The sequence below is a fragment of the Asterias rubens genome, chromosome 13 (genome assembly GCF_902459465.1).
Source record: "Asterias rubens chromosome 13, eAstRub1.3, whole genome shotgun sequence".
Lineage (NCBI taxonomy): Eukaryota > Metazoa > Echinodermata > Asteroidea > Forcipulatida > Asteriidae > Asterias > Asterias rubens.
The window spans coordinates 8252410-8272735 of record NC_047074.1 but is presented as its reverse complement, the minus strand read 5'-3'; the positions used below and the strand labels follow the sequence as shown (position 1 = coordinate 8272735).

At 38.7% G+C, this 20326-nt stretch overlaps 1 protein-coding gene across 5 annotated transcripts in view; it reads right to left on the bottom strand.

The window, feature by feature from the left end:
- LOC117298554 (diacylglycerol kinase delta-like) overlaps window positions 1-20326 on the bottom strand; it is a 71537-nt gene that overhangs the window by 17170 nt on the left and 34041 nt on the right. For all 5 annotated transcript variants that reach the window (XM_033781869.1, XM_033781871.1, XM_033781872.1 and 2 more), the window contains 3 exons: window positions 16475-16607; window positions 15543-15652; window positions 351-476 (listed from right to left, as the gene is read on the bottom strand). In XM_033781869.1, coding sequence (XP_033637760.1) covers window positions 351-476; window positions 15543-15652; window positions 16475-16607 — 369 coding nt within the window. The remainder of the gene's footprint in view (window positions 1-350; window positions 477-15542; window positions 15653-16474; window positions 16608-20326) is intronic.

Sequence of the window (20326 nt, the reverse complement as noted above, 5' to 3'; positions counted from 1 at the left end):
CAAAAACCCATTTCATTTCACCCGACTCAATCGATTTCATTTGATTGCTCCGTTGAATCGGCATTCAACAGTTCAATCAATACCTGATCAATCAATAGACCAATCCATTAAGCTCCGCCCCCTTGCCTATTGAACAATCACAACCCATCGCACAACCAAAAGTCTGACACTATAAAGTCCGACATGCATGCGCGTATGCTTGGCGCGCGGCAGAGTTGTGCAGAATGGCATTGGAGAGGTGTGTTCTTGCTCACACATGGGCCGTGGGCGGAGCCTAATGGATCAGTGTATTTCATTAGGTAAGGAAGAGGAAGGGGTAAGGAGAGGGGACATCTGAAGAAGATACTCACCATGGCTTTACACCAGAGACATCTCCAGTCTTGCAGACGCAGCACACTACCACAGGTTTTATCACACACGACACATTTGGCACTTACAGGTAAGTTTCCCTCTAACCACTGATGAGGGGTCGCGATCTGAAATCAAGCAACAAAAATGAACCATCGTTAGGCTTTTTCACATGAGGGAATTCAGCAGGGAGTCCATGGTCCCAAAGTACACAGTGTTGTCGCGATCTGAAATCAAGCAACAAAAATCAGTATGGCTTATTTACAAGATGTTGGATTTTTTCAAGATTTACAGACTTTTGTTTCAAATTCAATATCTGAAAGTTTGGTCGTAACAAGGTCCAAGTCTTCAAGACAACCTGAGGGTGCAAGGAGTGATCATTAGGCAAAACAAAAAACCCATATATTTAGCGCCCCCGCCTGCTTCATTTTTGGGGGACCGCATGGATTTTATTTTTACCAGTTATTTAAAACACAATAAAATATCATCTGATCCATCAAAAATATAACATTTGCAAGTCAGAACTTAACCTCTGCTGATTACATGGTTAAAAACTGATCCGTTCAGTTACACATTTACATAAATGTAATTCTTAAATTTATTCTTGTAAAAATGTGAGATACATTAGGCCACATTAAAACAAAAATTGTTTTTTTTTGCAGATGGGGGGAGGGAGGGAGGTTTGTTGACATGCCAAATATGAAATCAATAATAAAGAAATCATCACAATCACTATTGCAAACTAGTGGTCGAGAGGAAATTCTGAAGAAAAAAAACACCAGTATTTTTACTTGATGCAATAGTAAAATCACCCCCTCCTAAACAATTTCCCACAAATCAAATCCATAGAGAAATGTTCACCTTCCTGGCCGACCCTCACTGATACCCAAACCACTGAATGACTACGGCGTTCCACACACTTCAACTAATGACACTCTCACCCCCTGACAATACATACATGGAACCACAAAATGCCGCAGCTGGTGCCCAAGGTAGCAACCACACATGACGTACGAGCTAGATACATCCTGCTCTCATCCACACATTATTTAATAATAGAATTATCCCACCAAATATATCCTCTCTCTGCCCGCAGGCTTTGAGAAAAAAAAAAAAAAAAAAAAATGGCAAGTGAATCGGTGTCCAGAACTGCATAGCGTGAATAAATTCCCCTCCTCGTAGATTCTGTTTCCTAGAACCATCAGACGATCTTAGAAATACAATTGACGTCAATATATTGTACCACAAGGAATTTCCACATATGGGCAATTCCGTCCAGTTATCCGACGAGACATGCAGAAAGAATCTACACTCTAAGAAGCAATTAAGATCGTCATTGATTGCCGTGATTTGGATTCTAATGTTGGGCATCTGCCAGAAGGATACCCAGAGGAATTTGTTTGTCATTATTGCTTGGAATGATTTAAGTTTCAAAATCCTACTTAGTGATTATGTTTTTACAGGCAAAGTGTTCCTTTGGTTTTTAGATCCGTCTGCCTGTTTTACTCCTTTTCAAATGTGGACATATACAATAAAACTAACCTGTGAAAATTTCATTTAAAGGCAGTGGACACTATTGGAAATTACTACTATACTTACTATAATCATAAAACCTTTCTTGATTACGAGTAATGGGGAGAGGTTGATAGTATAAAAACATTGTGTGAAACAGCTCCCTCTGAAGTGACATACACACATGTGTAGTTTTCAAGAAAGAAGTAACTTTCCACGAACTTGATTTGGAGACCTCAGATTTAGAATTTGAGGTTCGAAATCAAACATCTCAACGCACACAACTTTGCGTGACCATGGTGCGACAAGGATGTTTTTTATATTCATTTATATCTCGCAACTTCGACAACCGATTCAGCTCAAATTTTCACAGGTTTGTTATTTTATGCTTATGTTGAGATACACCAACTGTGAAGACTAGTCTTTGACAATTACCAATAGTGTTAAGTGTCTTTAAAAAGGTGGTTGGGTTTCAAAACATTGGCCACAATCTAAGGGAGTAATGTCCCCACAAGGAGAGAATACTCCGTAAATGGAATATACAATCTTAGAAATGTTTCATGCAGAAACTATTCTCAGATTGGGATGCTTTGGAATCTTTCTCTAAAACCACATTCCTTTGTTCGGAATCATTGGTCAAAGTCTCCTGACGATGACTAGAGCAAGCTAGTCGAAACTTTGAGACAAACCCAAGAACTGACTCCGCGGTAGTACAGTTAAAGGAACACGTTGCCTTGGATCGGTCGAGTTGGTTGTTTGTAACCGTTTGTTACATGCATATGGTTAGAAAGATGATTTAAAGATAGAATACAATGATCCACACAAATTTGCCTCGATATTGCATGGTTTTACTGTTACTTAGCGAACTAACACGGTCGGCCATTTATGGGAGTCAAAAATTTGTCTCCCATAAATGGCCGACAGTGTTAGTCGACGAGGTAAAAGGAAAACCACGCATTTTCGTGTGATACTTGTGTGGATCATTATATTCTACTTTTAAAATATCTTTCTAATCATATGCATTTTATAACAAACGGTCCCAACCGCTTTTCAAAGACCAACTCGACTGATCCAAGGCAACGTGTTCCTTTAATTACGATCCTATAAGCTAAAGTAGTAATCCCAGCCTATTTCTTTACCATCCGTAAGCTGAGGACAGTTCTTTACCCGAACACCCGAACAATCTACTGCGCGGTAGTAGAATTAAGCAAACGAACAAACTCTACCTGGCAACTAGATGCACACATGGTGTTACCGCAAACCAAATATATATTTCTCAAAATGTTATGGAAAAAACTTCAGCGCTCCTAACCGAAAAAGATTTTATGGTCACCAATTTTTGGAGTAATTTTTATGAGACCACAGCTCAGGGGGACACAACACTTCCTTGGACTTGACCATATCCTTCAAAAATTTAAAACCCCTAGAAATGTTAACCTTGAAATGGAGATTTAAATGAAGCTGTCTCAGAAATAACATCATGTCATGCACAATAGTTACAACGTAATTAATGGGCACCCTAAATGACGTCAACATTTTCCACAAAAAAACTAAATATTGTGGAATATTTAAACACAAACATGTAGCAAATTACATTTGGTCTAGCAATTTTGTTTAAGTGTCTTGCTCAAGGACATAACAACTGCGACCTAGACACCAACCCACGCACAGACAACACGGGAGCACTTCACCACTCAGGCACCCACGACGCTCAAATATAAAATGAAATTATTAATTTATAACTGAATAAGCACTATAAATTTGTATCGGTACAACATTTTCCTTCTGTCAAGGTGTAGTTTTGAGAAACTAGCATTGGAATATTCTTTATCCCGATGCAAACTTAACATCTATTTAATCGTTTGCAGTACCCGCTGCCAAAACATAGGATTCAAACTGCCTCTAGCTACCGGGCAATCTCTGTGGTCTAGTTGGTACGACACTGCTCTAGAATTGCAAGGTCGTGGATGCGAATCCAACCCAAGTAATGTGCGTGTGATTTTTTTTCCCAGAACTCGATAAAGTACTGAGTATGTACAGTGCTAACACACATTGTGTATATGGGCAAAAGCCAAAATGAATATAGCATTGTTTTTTTTATATTAAACATTGGACCAAATAAACATCTTTATTTATACACAATTCTAACTAATTCATAATTACATCGTGGTAGTAGAATATAAAGCAAGACAAGTTCTCAAAAGAACATTATCTACCCAGCCAGTAGATGGTGTTACCACAAACCAAATATTCATTGATATTTCTAACATAAATAGAAAGAGTATTTGTTTCTTTCAACGGTAAATCCAACAAGAAAAACAAGAAGTGGTGAAAGCCACTTTTCTATTTTAAGCAAACAAGGACGTCTATAAATTGCCCGACGAACCATGAGTTTTGAGTCGAGGAGGAGAGAAGGCCGGGCATATCCGGTTCCTTGATTGGATTATGAGAAATAAATCTTTTGATCTGTGCGACTAAATTTGATTTGGGAGACGAAGACGGAAGTGAACCTTGAGATTTGGGGTAATGAAATATCGCCGCTGTGTGCAGATATCCGAGAAGGTCGCACTTCAACTTGAAGCCAAGGAAACAGACTGGTAACTAAAAGGGGAAAATCAATGACTAGATTGTGCAAAAATGGAAACACCAAAAGTACTCATTTTTAAATGAAGAAAACATCTCTGTTTTTGCGAGTACAAAATTTATTGCCATTTTAATTATTATTGTAATGTTTTACTTCAGACTTTTAATTGTGTAACTGCTGTTCATGTAGTTCTCCTGCTGGCAGCGATTTGAATAGGCTTTTTAATGAACCATGGAATGAATGAATGAAATGATAGCTATTGAGAATATGTTTTCGCTGTGACGTCTTGCCCGTCGGTCAGCCCAAAGTGACCCACTCCAGGGTACTTGGGGCTAGCCCGGGTGAGCCCCGCAAATGACGTCAAAGCTATTCAAACGTGGCAGGGAGCTCATCGAATGCACCAATCAATTTATATTGGAGACGAAGATAAGAGAAGATGGCTGCACGGTATTGCCCTATGACAAAAAAACAATCAGATTATCAATTTCATTGTATTATCCACAGACTCAAAAATTCACAAAAAACAAAATTGTCTCAAAATAACCTTTTCTTTGAAAACAGCATTAAGAACAATAAATTCCCAGAGCTTTCTTTGGCAGGTCGTTCATACTTAAGCATACAGGGCTTTCACTTTTAAATCTCCTTTCAAAATGGAAATTGTTAGCCAGCAATTAAGTCTCTCTTTACCAATACTAATTTAAAAGTCCAAACCTTATGACCACAATTGAATCAACAAAGTGCGCAGTGAAATTCTCCTCTGAATTCAAGCGGAGGTAAAAGAAAAACAGTCAAATTAATGGGGTTTTTTTTCACAGAGCGTCTTTACGTTTCATAGAGAAATAATTTGAAGAAGGAACACAAAATCTCTCTGGAGACTGGTGGGATGGATCTGGGATAGATAATATCAAATCGAAGGAAATGACGTTAAAGGAACACGTTACCTCGGATCGGGCGAGTTTGTCCATGAAAAGCAGTTGAAACCGTTTATTTTTATTTTTATGAAATAGATATTGGTTATAAAGATTTTTTGAAAGTAGAATATAATGATCAACACAAACATGCCTCGAAAGTGCGTGGTTTTCCTTATACTTTGCGAACTCACATGGCCGCCAGTTTATGGAGTCAAAAACTTGACTCCACAAAATGGTGTGCCGTGTTAGTTCACGACGTATAAGAAAACCATGCAACTTCGAGGCATATTGGTGTGGATCAATACTTTTAAAACATCTTTCTAACCATATACATTTTATAACAAACGGTTTCAAATGCTTTGCACGGACCAACTCGCCCGATCCGAGGCAACGTGTCCCTTTAACCCCTTGGAGACCCTTATTACGCCAGTGGTTTCCTTCATAGAGACACAAACGTTGCATTAGTGATAAGAAGAAGAAACGTAAAATAAACAACACAAGAATTTCCACACTCAGCCTCCTCACAACTTTACAAGCTACCGATTTAAATGAGCGAGATTTCATTAAAGGGTGACGATACTGCGCAATGACGTACTAGAACGCATATCCCTACTCCCACCCCCAACCCCTCCCCCACCCCCTTGGGTAAGAGAATATGGAAATACAACCTCATGTTTAAGCCCTTCAAAGACAGCTCAGTTAGTACGAGATACTCTGTAAGAATTGAATACTGACAAATGTAACCTCTTCAAGTTGTTGGTATTATCTGGAAAAAAACATTCAGTGCCCACCCACCGTATTATTGTTTTACAACTTTTTTTTAGCTTTTTGAGTAATCGTTTTCCCTTTAAAAATATCGTTGCAACAAAGGTATCCCTGACATGACACAGGAAAAATAACAATGGCTCTCGTAGTTAGCACCATGACTCCAGAAGGTGGTAGCATTTTAAAGATCTTAATGAACGTCTAGAGCTGCTATGTCTACGCAAGATGAATAATCCATCAATCTGAGAAATAAAATTTGAGTGACGTTTCTCAAATTCACATTTTCTGCATAAAAACTCTTTTACCAGAGCCACATTACTTCGAGGTGAAATGATGATCAAATTGCTTTCTACTATCGAAAGCTGCTGCACTTCTTAGCAAGTCAATTTGTATTGCCACTTATTTTACATAAACATGTACCTTCCCTTTAAGTTTGCCCATATCACAAAAAGCTTATTAAAACGCTAGCATGTTCAGTGTACATGTACATACCACACATATATAAAATCCCTGCCATTTATTGTTTTCCTCATTATTTTTCCAGTCGATAAATATTGTTCGCTGACAAAAACAGATGAGGGAGAGATAGAAAAATAGAAAGAAGAAAAAAAAAAAAAAAAAAAAAAAAAACAGTTTCGTCTAAACTGACTTTCTAAGATTTATGAGTATCTAATGGTGCACCTGCTGACGGTAAAAGCAATTATTACTGTAAATGGACATCAGCCGCTGCCACAACTTTATTGCCTTGTCATCAACAGAAATTGATAGTTCTGAAATACGGAGATTAATATCAACAAAAATAGCATCTTCTTTTTTTCCCTTAAAGGAACATTACAGAAATGGTTTTGCAAACAAAACAGTTGCTGGCAGTGTAAGCACTTTATGTAATCCACCATATACATAAACTGACAAACCTGTAGAAGTTTGAGATCGATCGGCCATCTGGGTCACAAAAAATAGTGAAAAACCAATGACACATTTTGCATGACATTGATGCAAAACCAAAAATTAGTAAAACACTCACTGAGCGATAAACTCCAAACGGGAAATTTGATTTCTCGTCAAATTAAGATGTTTCAGACAGTAATATTTCAAGGGATGTTTTCTACTATCATCAACCGTGTAAGTTTCATGTAAATCTGTGATCTTCAAGATTTTTGTTTCTTACCATTCTGTAACATTCCTTTAAGCATATTGTGTAGATTTCAAGTGGGGTGGGCGATGCAAACATTGAAAAGCATTTATAAAAAAAAAAATGAAAAAATAAAAAATAAAAATAAACATTATTGCCTTTTTATCAGCTGAAACTGGCAGCTCTGAAATACAAATAATAATATTTGGGGAAAAACCAGGGAAAAAAACAGCAGAAGCTCTTTTACCTAAAGCCAAATGTATATTATATAACATTGTAAACTCTATAACAACACATTACAGTTTGTTTAGTACCTTGTATTGTAAGCAACTGAAATGTTGCTGTTCTAAACCACCAAGAAATAATATCAACCCCCTTCACCATATTATGTAGATTTAAAGTGGGGGTGGATGCATAGCGGGGAAGGACCCCTGCATATAGACTGAACTGCATTAAAAACAACTTTAAAAACCCAAACAAAACAACGCAGTATAGTATTGCTTTATAATCGACTCAAATTTAGCGTTCAGAAATGCCAAGAGTAAAATCAACAAGAATAGTTCAGCTTCTTTTCCCCAAAGCCCATTGTGCTATCAACTGAGACTTATTGTTCAGAAATACGCAGACTCCCTGAGTTAAATATAAAACAGCAAAACTGGGGGGGGGGGGGGGTCCAACTATCAGCTGAAGGGTCGATGTCCGAGTACAGAGCCCATTTTCATGGCTCTCCTTAACGCCAAATTCCGCGCTTCAATTAGCATTTTCCGCTTACTTGCAAGCACTAAATTTGCCCAGTACTGTGGAGTACGCTTGCGCACAACCAAAATTCCCCGCTAACCCGTGAAATACACTTGAGGTTAGCACAGAATTCCCCGCTTCTACAGCTGCTGGTTCTTTTGCTTGCAGTAAGCAGAGCCATGAAGTTGGGCCAAGATAACCTTGCCTTTGTTTTTCAACTGTCTACTCAGACCAGCCTACTCATATTGAAACCATCAGTATCGCCAGTTTCAAGAAGGTTTTCTTTTTACAACCATCCTTGAACCTCCGTGTCCGATCGTTAAAATCTGATATGAGATTCCTCCTCACTTGATGAATGGTGGCCCAGAGCGTCTGTCTGTCATCATCACCAGTGACCGATGATATCGGACTACCAAGGAGGATGCTCCTTCAAGCTTGAAATCCTGGACAGCCTTCGGGTTAACTTAGTCAAGTGGCTACTGGATAAGATTGTCTGGGAACGGCTTTATTCTAACCGCAACAAAAGACGACGGCTGCTATTTGTGTCCTGTTGACTATGTCAAGTCTATTGCAGGGTTTGCCCATACTTTCTTTTTATAGACTAAACAGCGGGACCAGGGGCCGATTTCACAAAGCAATAAAATTCATCGCAAGACAAATTTTCAGTATCACCATAGAGATTTGTATTGTGACATCACACTTTACTTATCAACTACAATTGATTTGAAGTTACGATCAATTTGAGACCTTTGTGCAGGGGCCGATTTCACAAAGCTTTAAAATTCATCGCAAGACAAATTGTCAGTTTTACAACAGTGACTTGAATTGTGACATCACGCTTTGCTTAATTACCAAGACTGATTTTGCAGTGGCGATCAATCTAAGCTCTTTATGAAATCGCCTCCTGGGCTCAATTTCATGACTCTACTTACCAGAAGCAAATAAATTGCGCTTGCGGAATCAGGGAATTCATTGCTTGCGTCAAGCGTATTTCATTCGTTAGCGGTCTAGTGGCTACTAGATGACTGGTGGCGACGCTATTTGATCGATGATATTTTTGTAGCCATAATTTTTTAGGCCAAGCTCAATCACAGAGCTCGAATCCATCGCCCTAGACCGCTCGACCACGACACCCCATAGTCAGAGATGATCTGAGAAGGCTCGCAATTACACACACCACAGTACAGACCAACTACGCAGCGCTGGGGAAAAAAGTACACATACTAAAAAAACCTGGAATCTGTTATCTATCTAGGTTTGTTATCGTCGTGTGACACAAACCAAACACGCTTATCACTCCATGTAAAAATGTACTTCGTGCGTGTTAAAGTGTACTTGAATGTATAACTGCCCCCCCCCCCCCCCAAAAAAAAAGGGGGGGGGGCGCTAAGTTATGCTTCATGCAATTAATGCATACTGGTCCTCAATGTAAAACATACTAGTACACGAACAATCGTTCAGCATATAACAGAAATTGAAAACTTACAAAACTGAAATTGTTACAGATTTTTGTACAAGACTCTCTGCTTGGGTCGAAACGTCAGGCCATTACCTATCTTTTTGCAGGTTTTTTTACATAAACATTTTCTTTTACAAAAAGGCAATTTATGATTTTATGAAACCTTGCCGACTAGTCCTTGGTTTTAGTCCTTTATCACACAGCTACAAGCCAGCCCGTTTTAAAATGACCATTCATAAATACCCATTACCCACACAGTAGATTGTTATTCCTATTGGTGGAGAGCATGTCATGTTGTGTTAAAACGGCTGATAAAGACATAGCTGGAGCTATTTAAGACCGGCTGGATTCTGGTGTTGGGAGTGCAAAAGCTCATTTTACCAATTTACTTACGCGGAACGCAGTATATTATAAGAACTTGTTGCCACTCTTTTATTCCCTGATTTAAAACCTTGTCGCCGCCCTTCTTAAAATATTCATTTTTACAAACAACGAAAACTAAACCCTATCTCCCCCATGCAAAGCCTCAACTCCTACAAACATTCAGAGACTTTTCTAATCAAATCTAGAATTAACAAAAACCTTCAATTACTTGTTTGCATTTGAAATTACATGTACTTAAGTCAATCAACATGTAAATTCCCGTTAACCTTTACAAAATAGTTTATAAGTTATTCATCAGTGATTCGCTAAGTACTTGTCCTTGTTGTCTTTTACAAAGTTTTGTTGAGAAATTAAAACCACCCACCCTGTTTATTTTTCTAGGAAGTAATTTCCAAACTTATCTTCATGAAGTAGTAAATAATTTATCACAAGTTTGTAAACCCATCTATGAAACCGAATCTGAATTATACAGTCGGCAAAGCATCACAACTTTTTGTAGAGAAGGAAATGAAGAGATTAAAGTTTTAGACGGTGGAAGAAAAACCCCAACAGGGAAAACCCACGCAGATTAGTTTCAAAGGAAAATGTCATTCAAGGGGGAAATGTTTCCCCAGATGACAGTTACAAGAACTAACTTCAAACCAAGTATCATGAAAAGAACTAAGAATAATAATAATACCTTGAAGTTGTTATGTGCCACTTTTTATCAAAGTGCTCAGTATTTTTGTTCACTGCAAGGTGTGCAGAGCTATGTTCTTGAAGTATGAGACCCATTCCTTTACATACAACTGTGTAATAGTTTAACACTAATATAATAATAGTGGATTCTAATATAGATCCGTTACTCAGTGACACTCAAAGCGCTTTAAAATACAGTATTTTCCTGCAAGGTATGTGGAACTACGTTTGAATTATGAAATCTACTCCTTTATAGCACCATGTCGTGGTTTACACGGTGCTGTGGCACAATATGCTGCCAATCCAGTGAGAAACACCAGGGCAAACCCCTTTTCTGTTCGATAAGTGCACTGGGTTCTTTTACACAAGACGTGCGGGACAGATACCTTTAAATCTCCCATGTTCTGTGGCACAATATGCAGCCAATCAAACCAGGATCACCGAGGCGAACCCTTATTTTTTCAATACTCAGCCAAACTGTTTCCTCATCAATTCACAGCACACTGTAGCATCAGTCACCTCAGTAAATGCAAAGAATCCACCCTCGCCATTTCATGAATTCATGCTTCGTGCCAATCCTCAAAACTCAAGATCAAGAAAGGGAAGTATTCCCAGTATCATTTGACCCATCGTCGAGATCGCTATTCATCGACATCCATCAGTGTATTCATAGAGCGTTCGGAAGGAGAATACGACACACTTAATCAAGCTGGGAGAAATCTCTCTCTGAACTTCCCATCTCATGGGAGTAGCCAAGGGATGGGGACACATACATACATACATAAAACAGAGCATTTATAAAGCGCCTTTTCAACAAAATCAAAGTGCTGTAAAGTGAGCAAACAAATGGAACTAAACTACATCGTATTACATTTGATACAAACCAATAAGAGATTTCTTGAAAATATTTTTTAAAACTAGTTTCCAAACATCCGGTTTATGACTCGCAAGAAAAAAACATGCTTGTTTCACTCATTTCTATTATTCTACAGCATTTCACATTTCAAGAAAAAAATTCAAATACCCATTAATAATACATATAGAATGTTCTGTATCACACCCCTTGGGGGGGGCGGGGGTATCAAAGCGCACAGTATTTTTCCAGCAAGGTTTGTGTAGCTACATGTAGTATGAGACCTTTTCTTTTATATAGCACCATTATTTACAAGGTGCTGTGGCGCAATATGCAACCTATCAAATCTGGAACACCGAGCAAACCCCTTCTCTTTACAATCAGTGCATTAGGTTATTTTACATACATTACACACCACACAGGACCTACGGCATTACGTCCCATTGTAAGTTACATTGTGTGTGCAAATCTGTGAGCATCTTTGTTTTCAATCTTAATAATGATGTGCACACCCTCCAAATGGGCATTCTTTGATTTCTATTTTTATGCGACTCAAAGAGTAAACAACTCAAAAAGTCCCAAATGTGAAGTAGCCCCCAAATGATTTAATTAGGAACTCCTTAAGATCTTCACATAGTCCCGACTTTCAAATAGTTCACTCTAAGTGTGAAACATCACTTGGTCTATAATATAACAGCTGTTACTTTATGGTCTGGCAATTCCGTTAATTAGGTCTTTTAGAATGCCGCTAACTAACAATTCTTGACTTGAATTGTATTTGACGATGATGGCGTTATCACGCACAGTCGGCGAGTCAAAGACAGGCCAGCTAGTTTACTATGTGTATTCCAGAAATTTAAGTGTTATTCACACGGCAGCAATTTAACTGGGGTCTCTTTCTTAGGTTGTAAAATGTAGCAATGTTTGACAAGATTTTGCAAGAGCAATTGGACGGTAGAACAAATTGGACGGTAGAACAAATTGTTGTCCTTTCACATGAGGTACATATTGTAAAATTTTACAACCAAGCTACAATTTAGCAAGGGACCCTTGCTAAATTGCTCTTAAGTGGTGGGTAGACGTGTAAGTCAGGTAATTGCGCATAGGAAAATAAAATGTAGCACTTTAATGACTAACTGGCAATAAATAGTTTGCATCATCATCAGATGCAAAGAAGGAAAACAACTTCAAGCAAGGTTTAAATACAGTCCAGTGTTACTTCAGGGCAACTTATGCATAGCGTTTTACAGCATAGTCGCGGTAGGTTAACAGTGAAGAGCTGTTCTTATTTGACTTTTTAAAGGCAGTGGACACTATTGGTAATTACTCAAAATAATTATTAGCATAATACCTTTCTTGGTAAAGAGTAATGGGGAGAGGTTGATAGTATAAAACATTGTGAGAAACGGCTCCCTCTGAAGTAACGTAGTTTTCGAGGAAGACTTTTTTTTCCACGAATTTGATTTTGAGACCTCAGATTTAGAATTTGAGGTATCGAAATCAAGCATCTGAAAGCAAACAACTTTGTGTGACAAGGGTGTTTTTTTCTTTCATTATTATCTCGCAATTTCGACGACCAATTGAGCTCAAATTTTCACAGGTTGATTATATTATGCATTTGTTGAGATACACCAACTGAGAAGGCTAGTCTTTGACAATTACCAATGGTGTGAGTGTCCAGTGTCTTCAATTGATAAGTTACAGTGGCTGAGCGGGGAAGTCTTCGACGACCTCTTTCGGCATGTTAGCTTTACATCATGGATGAGCATAGTTGATAGGGAGGTCATTTTACCAAGTGTCCCTATTGGTTTTTAATTTTGTCATCTATTGAAAGTTGGCGGTACTTCAACAAAATAGTCCAATAAGCCTTTTTGAGATATGGCGGACACAATGCTACAACACTATGGTTTGGGTCAATTTTCCGGTGTACACCTAAACCAAACAGTGTGCTCCTATAGTGTCTGCCATACGTGTACCTCAAAAAGGTCTAACAGGAACATGGCTTTAGAGCATGAATAAAAAATGTGAGGATAAAAAAAAAAATATAAAAAAAGGATTCAAATGTGAAAACAGCATTGTTCCTGATGTGTTCCTTATGTTCTGTTGTCCCCTCTCTTTCTAAAGAAAAGCTGCGGTACTTTTACAAAAAAAAGTCAAATGGGAACATAATTTTAGCACATGAAAAAAAAATGTGAGGACATCAAAATATAAAGGATTCCAATGTTAGGACAGCATTGGCCCCCTTTGTGTTCCTTTTTTCTACTGCCCCATCTTATCCAATGATACCATGACACTGGTATTGAGCACTGGTACTCGGTTTTGCAACTGGTACGCATTCGATGAAAATGCTACGCCAAAGGCTCCCACACAGCAGTTAATTTCCTTGAAGTCAGCTGTCAATGTGTACGTAAGGGAAAAATCTTTCTTTGGGAGTGACTTGCGTAATTGCGTTGATATGTTGATAAAGATTGTACGATCATCATACATGTATTTATTTATTCTGCCAAGCTAATTAGCTGCAAATGGTACACTAATAACGTGTTTGTATGTATAAATCACTGATGACGATCGGCATGATGTTTGGTCCTTGAAAAAAAAGTAGGAACATTTGATAGAGTACCAGGGCTGACCATGTACACATAGTGTTATTAGTAGTATTATTATATTATTTGCCATAACAGTACCAACAAAAAATACATTGACAATATACCCCGAGATGGGCAAGGGACAACAAAAGCAAATACATACTATGATCCGTAGATCTGTTGCCCCACACCTGGGGTACAGAGGGAGCCGTTTCTCACAATGTTTTATACAATAAACCTCTCCCCATTACTTGTTACCAAGTAAGGTTTTATGTTAATAATTATTTTGAGTAATTACCCAATAGTGTCTACTGCCTTTAGATGTTACAGCTGGCACTCAACCGTCTCTAGCCACAACCGTGAATATGATGAATGTGACAAAATTGCTTGAGGGGCCTGGGGTCCCTTTTATTCTAGACCTGGAACCTCCCAGATGATACAACTCATGAGGTTTACAGACTATGTGCATCAACAGAAATACTACACTACAGGTTGGGACACAATGTGGACTATTTCTTTCTTCCCCTTGGTGACTGCTTTACTTCTTTCAAAGAACAAATTTGAAGACCTGAGGAGATTTTGAGAAAATCACGAACTCTGGAGAAATCCTATACCTCAGAGGTAGGAACATTTTACTGAGAACAAGGGCTGACAAACATAAAAAAGAGACTTTTCAGGCTTTTTATAGCCATTTGTCTACTCAGGACTTTAAGTCATTAAAGAGCCAATAAAGGATATATATGTCAACTATTACCTTTTTATGGCCAAATAGAAATCGCAGATACCGATTAATAACCATTTTACTCTCAAAATTTGCATTTAGTAATAAATAAATCAAGTCAAATGCACGGGCCGCTTGGCCTTTTTCAGCCGAGAGTCAAAAACGGCTTATCTATTATAATGACCCTGGACACCAGTGACGATTTTCCCCTAATTGAGTTTAAAAACAGTTCTCCAGCTTTGGCATTTCCACATCAAATAGCCGCCACTGACGTCACGATTCCTTTGTCGCGCGGGTTTGTTTGACCCTACGTTTTTCAGAAATTTGGCTTGGAGCGTTATATTTTTTATGTATCCTATGGACTGAAGCTGTTAGAAAAATGTAATATCTATATATTTAAGATCATCCTTTATTGGCTGCTTAAGACAGTTAGAAAGGTTATTAGACAAACTTATTCTGACAATTTTTCAAGCTCCAACAAACTGTTCGGCAAAAGAAACACATTTTTTTTAAAGTAAAACAATAGTTTGCAGATTTTGATTCATTTTTGCAAATTTATTTTTAATTTGGTTTGGGGTTGAACAAAGACAAATTTACAAGAGCAGGAATTTAAACCAACCTCTGGATTTAATAGATGGAAATTTGCATCGTGGATAAAGAATATTAATTTTGGTTTTACCCATATACACCAATGTGTTTTAACACTGGATTAACGGACCGGCGTTCTACCAACTGAGCTTTCAATTTTTATTTAGCATCCTTTTGATCATTACCTATACAAATCTGCAACTAATGACCTTATAGCACTGAGAAGACAAATTATTTTGAGGGCCCAAAAATCGGAAATCAGACTAAAGTAGGAAGATTCTTACCGTTCCATCTTCTTCTTCGATGATGTCTTTCCCAACCGAAGCTAGCGTCGTCCACTTGCAGTTATTCTGAGCACGAACGGCACATCGTTTGTGGGCTTTGAATTTGCATACTGGCAAAAGAAGAAAGAAAAACAATTCATATTCTGTAAAAGCACAAATGTCTGTTTAACTCACATTTTAAACGTATTTTTCCGTGGTAGTTTCTTTTGATGAAATACAGTGTCTTGAGCAATACTGGTTCTTTTAAAGGCTCGGTCGCACTGCAGCGATAACGAAAAACGATACAATCACGACGCAAAGAAAACGCATTGTATTGGTCGAATTGCTCCACGCAGAATACGCACATGCTCATTCAACCAATGGAATGCGTTCTCTTTGCGCCGTTATCGTTATCGCTGCAGTGGGAATGGGCCTTAAGGGAGCTAGGGTTATACCTTTGGTAATTACTCCAAAAATAATAGCCCCAAAATTGACTTGGTAAGAAACACAGGTTAGCTTGTGCATTCACCATGGATTTAAGATATTACATCATTCATTTTCATACAGTAAGAACATGCATGTCTTTTTGTGTGCTTACGATTAGCACAAATTTGGCCGTTGAAACTCAGGGCCCAACACTTTTCAGAACCACTTCTCATACAGAAATGTTTCATGAACCTGGTGTTACCACAAACCTCCATTGACCATGGACCAATAAAATAGCGCTTAACAATTTTCTGCTCAGCAAAAGTAAGCAGGATACCAGTCACAGGTTGTACATGTGACATGGCATTTTGACTGGTAACCTTATTCTGCTACTTGTATAATTTGGATGTGGTTATATTAGCTACTTTTTGTGCTTAAGCCCTTTTGGTTTGGGAATCTGCCGGAAGGCCATGAATTGTTTGTGTCGTTGAGTCGAGGACCTCTATCCAAAAAGTCTCATCGTTTACCTTCACATGAAAGACCGTGGGAGGTTACACCGGATAGCGCCTCTCTGCAGACGTTGCAGTACGTCGGTCTCGCGTGAGAACAAGCATACCAATTATGCATTCCTGAGAGCATATCACGCATATGTTCACCTTCCTGTAACCGAAAAAAAAAAAGAAATAAACAGAAATCCATTATTATTTTTTGCTATCTCCCTTGACATTGATTCCCCGGACAAAAATGTAACCTCAAAATCAAGAGAATCTTTACAGAAATGCTGCCTAAGTGGCCCATGCTAGGTAGCTTCATGGCTTCTTCAGCACACACGTAAACAACTACCCACACAAAATCTTTCATGACGGCTTCGAAAATCAAGTCCTAAACCAAGTTTGAAGGAAGCCTTTAAAGACCAGAGCCCAGAGCTGCTTAAGAACAAAAAGTAGCTAAGCACAACATATTATGCTTACCAGAATAAGGTTACCAGCCAAAATACCATTTCACATGTAACATATGTGACTGGTATCCTGCTAATTTTTGCTGTTCTCTTGTCTGATGAAGTCAAAACTGAGCGGTCACTTGCGCCTTGGCAAGATATTGTTTCAGACATTATAACACGCCTTACAAATATTCTGCCTTTTCATTGGTTAAGAGCGCGTCACATGATATGTCTTAGTTTTACTAGACGTGCATCGTTTGCCGTGTGATAGTGCGTCGTTTTGCCGTGTGATAGTCCGACGACTATCACACGGCGTGCAGTACCCAGACGTCTTTTTACCCACCTCGAACCCAATCAGTTGTGCATCTGTGTATCTAAAATGCGCGTACGAACGTTACGTATACGAAGATGATAAATAGTCTGGTGTGGTGTTATAAAACAAATATTGACTGCTTTAATTCGTGCTATGGTTAAAACTCCGACTCCCTCGGTGATCCCCGGACCTTTCCGTTTTCCCTCTGCTGCGCTTCGAGAAAATAAAACACTCCGGGGATCACCTCGGGGGTCATAGTTTTAACCATAGCACTCGAAGCAGTCAATATTTGTTTACTAGATGTCTGACAAAGACACTCGCTGCTTGAACTACAAACACCGCATGGGACTGTCTTGGAAAAGTTTCTTGGGTTAATAATCATAAGTAACATACACACAGTCCTTCACAACCAGTTGGTGCTGAGCAAAGACATCAAATTAATTGCTCTGTAAATTGCCAGAGGTTGGGTGGAGGAGTCGAAGGAAGAAGAGGGGTGGGGGGGGGTTGTTGCTCCATGTTCAGATGTTGGTGTAATCATTAACAGAGCAAATAGAAACGGTATCCTACTGTCGTTATCTTTATCACAGTGACAACCTTGTTCCCAGCGGAGTGCGTTTTGGCGGCTATAACCAATAACTGCTTCGGTCGTTGGCCAGTGATTAACCATTGGCAAATTCAACTGAAACAGCCAAAACACACCCCTGGAAGTGTGACTTTGAACTATCCAAATATATTGGATATTTTAAAGTTAGTCCTGAGGTTGATCAACTCTGTGTTAGACACAATTGTAGAGCCTGCTATGAAAAAAGAGACATAAGGTCATAGTTCTCGATTCACTTTCGTGGTGGGGAAGTAACTACCCCACAAAAAACTCCAACACTGTGAGAACAATGAGATGTTTAGAGGGACGACGAGCCATTTGTCGACCTAGTTAATCATAAGCATCTTCTTTGTTCTTACAGGTTTAGACTGAAGCCCGGTTCATACTTCCTGCAAATGCGAATGCTAATGCGATACAAATTTTGACGTCACTACGCTGTTTTCGCAGCAAGTCAACAGCGCAAATTATTGGCTGCGAATTGTTCACGTCAAAATTCGTATTGCATTCGCATTCGCAGGAAGTATGAACCGGGCTTTAGTCTTTTTTTAGTGAGATCCCCTTTGGCTTTTGTACACAAAAACCAATCAGTCAACTGATGCAAATTATTCGTTGCGATCTTGTGACGTCAAAATTCATATCGCATTTGCTTTCGCAGGAAGTATGAACCGGGCTTAAGTCTTTTTTAGTGAGATCCCTTTTGGCCATGTAAGCAAACACAAATCAAAGGGCATCTCAGCATCCAAACAGCCGGACCCCTTTTGTTGAAGCAGTCTAGCATCAACGGCTTAGACCACATTCCCTGTATGTGGAATATTGATGAGACATGTTATCTTAGTATGCGTCTCAAGTACACAGGGGGTCTCTTAGGCTCTGACAGGAATATCTCAGGAGGAGAGTGTTCTCTTTAGATACAATCTTATCTTCTAGTTGATTCTCCTCCATACAGTAAGAGGTTAGAGGAAACATTGAAGAAGAGACAGCTGCGTTTCACGCAGGGTCGAAGAAACTGACAGCCGCGATAGATAAAGAAACCTTGTTGGCGAGTATAATTAAAGGGTAATTGATTTTTATTTGGATTTACCCTTATACACCGATGTATATAGCACTGTGTACTGAGTACTTTCTCGAGAAGCCCAAGTTCTGTGAACAAATTGATCACAGGCATATTGAACTTGGGTGGGATTCAAACCCAAGACCTTTTGCCAGACTCAAGACACAATATTTTGTCCTTTGAAAAAAGTGGGACAATTTTATTTAGTACATGCATGAGTGCATGATGTATACATGCTCCAATAGACTTTTCAGCTAGCAAGGGATCCAAACCTGACCAAGAAACAATTTGAATGCAATGTGTGGATGTACACCCATTCGCTTTCCGCATCCAACCATGATCCGACAAACAATGTCCTTTCTATTTTGCCATAAACACCTAGTTTAATGGGTGAAAAAAGACCACATATTTTTAAGTGGAAAAAAACCGAAAGATTCTCATGCCTGTTTCAGGCTATTTAATCAAAGTTTGCTCGGTTTATTGACCTCCCCACCTACTCTTTTATTTTCTTAGTGTACATGTAACAATCCCATAAAGCAAAGACCACCCAGGTCAAAATTCCAGTTGAACCTAGTTAACTGGGGTCAACTGGTTCAACTGGATAGTGACCAAACTCGTCCATTTTCCATATTAACCAACTGGTTTGGACTAGGTTAAACTGTGTTCAACTAGGTTGAAATTATAAACCAGTTGGTTTTTGTCCATTTTCCATATTAAACCAACTGGTTTGAAATATTTTTAACTAGTTTATCAACTGGTTTTCAACTAGTTCCAGTTAAACCCAGTTTAACTAGGTTCAACTGGAATTTTGACCTGGGTATAAGGTGCCCAGCCACTTTCTTCCCACACCACTGCCTGACAATAAATACTCTACACTTTCATCTTGCTTTGATCCTTTTGCTAAACTGTAATTTCAAATTCTATACGCTGTACACTTAAGGCTATAAGAGGAGCTTACATACAAACATACAAAAATGTTTTGTATACCGCCATTTCATCAAGATCCCAGCAGTTTGTGACGAGCTTGCCCCGGTATTCTGGCAATGGCTGCTGAGTGCGCCTCAGCACCTTGTAGACCCTTATAAGATATTGGTCTCACATGAAAAATGTTTGTCAAGTGGTCTGAGTGCCTCATTGGTAGATGTGTGCCCTTAAAAGGAGACTCTGGTTTTTTTATTTTAGTAGTAGTGGCTACATTTGTGCAATCAATCTCTCTCTCTGATTGACGTCATCACAGAATAATTGGGCACTTTGGAAACTTGCTTTGTCCAATAACTCCATCTTTATCAAAGTATAAATAGAACTAAATATGAGCGATACAAATAAATTTGTCAAAAGTACGAGTTTCCTCAAGTAGTGATTAAGGCATTGGAGTAAAAATAACCCGTCCATATGTACTTTGCAGGATTATTGCACTGCCATAATCACAAATCTTGCAACGAACCACCACAAACATCTTCTCCAAAGTACTTTA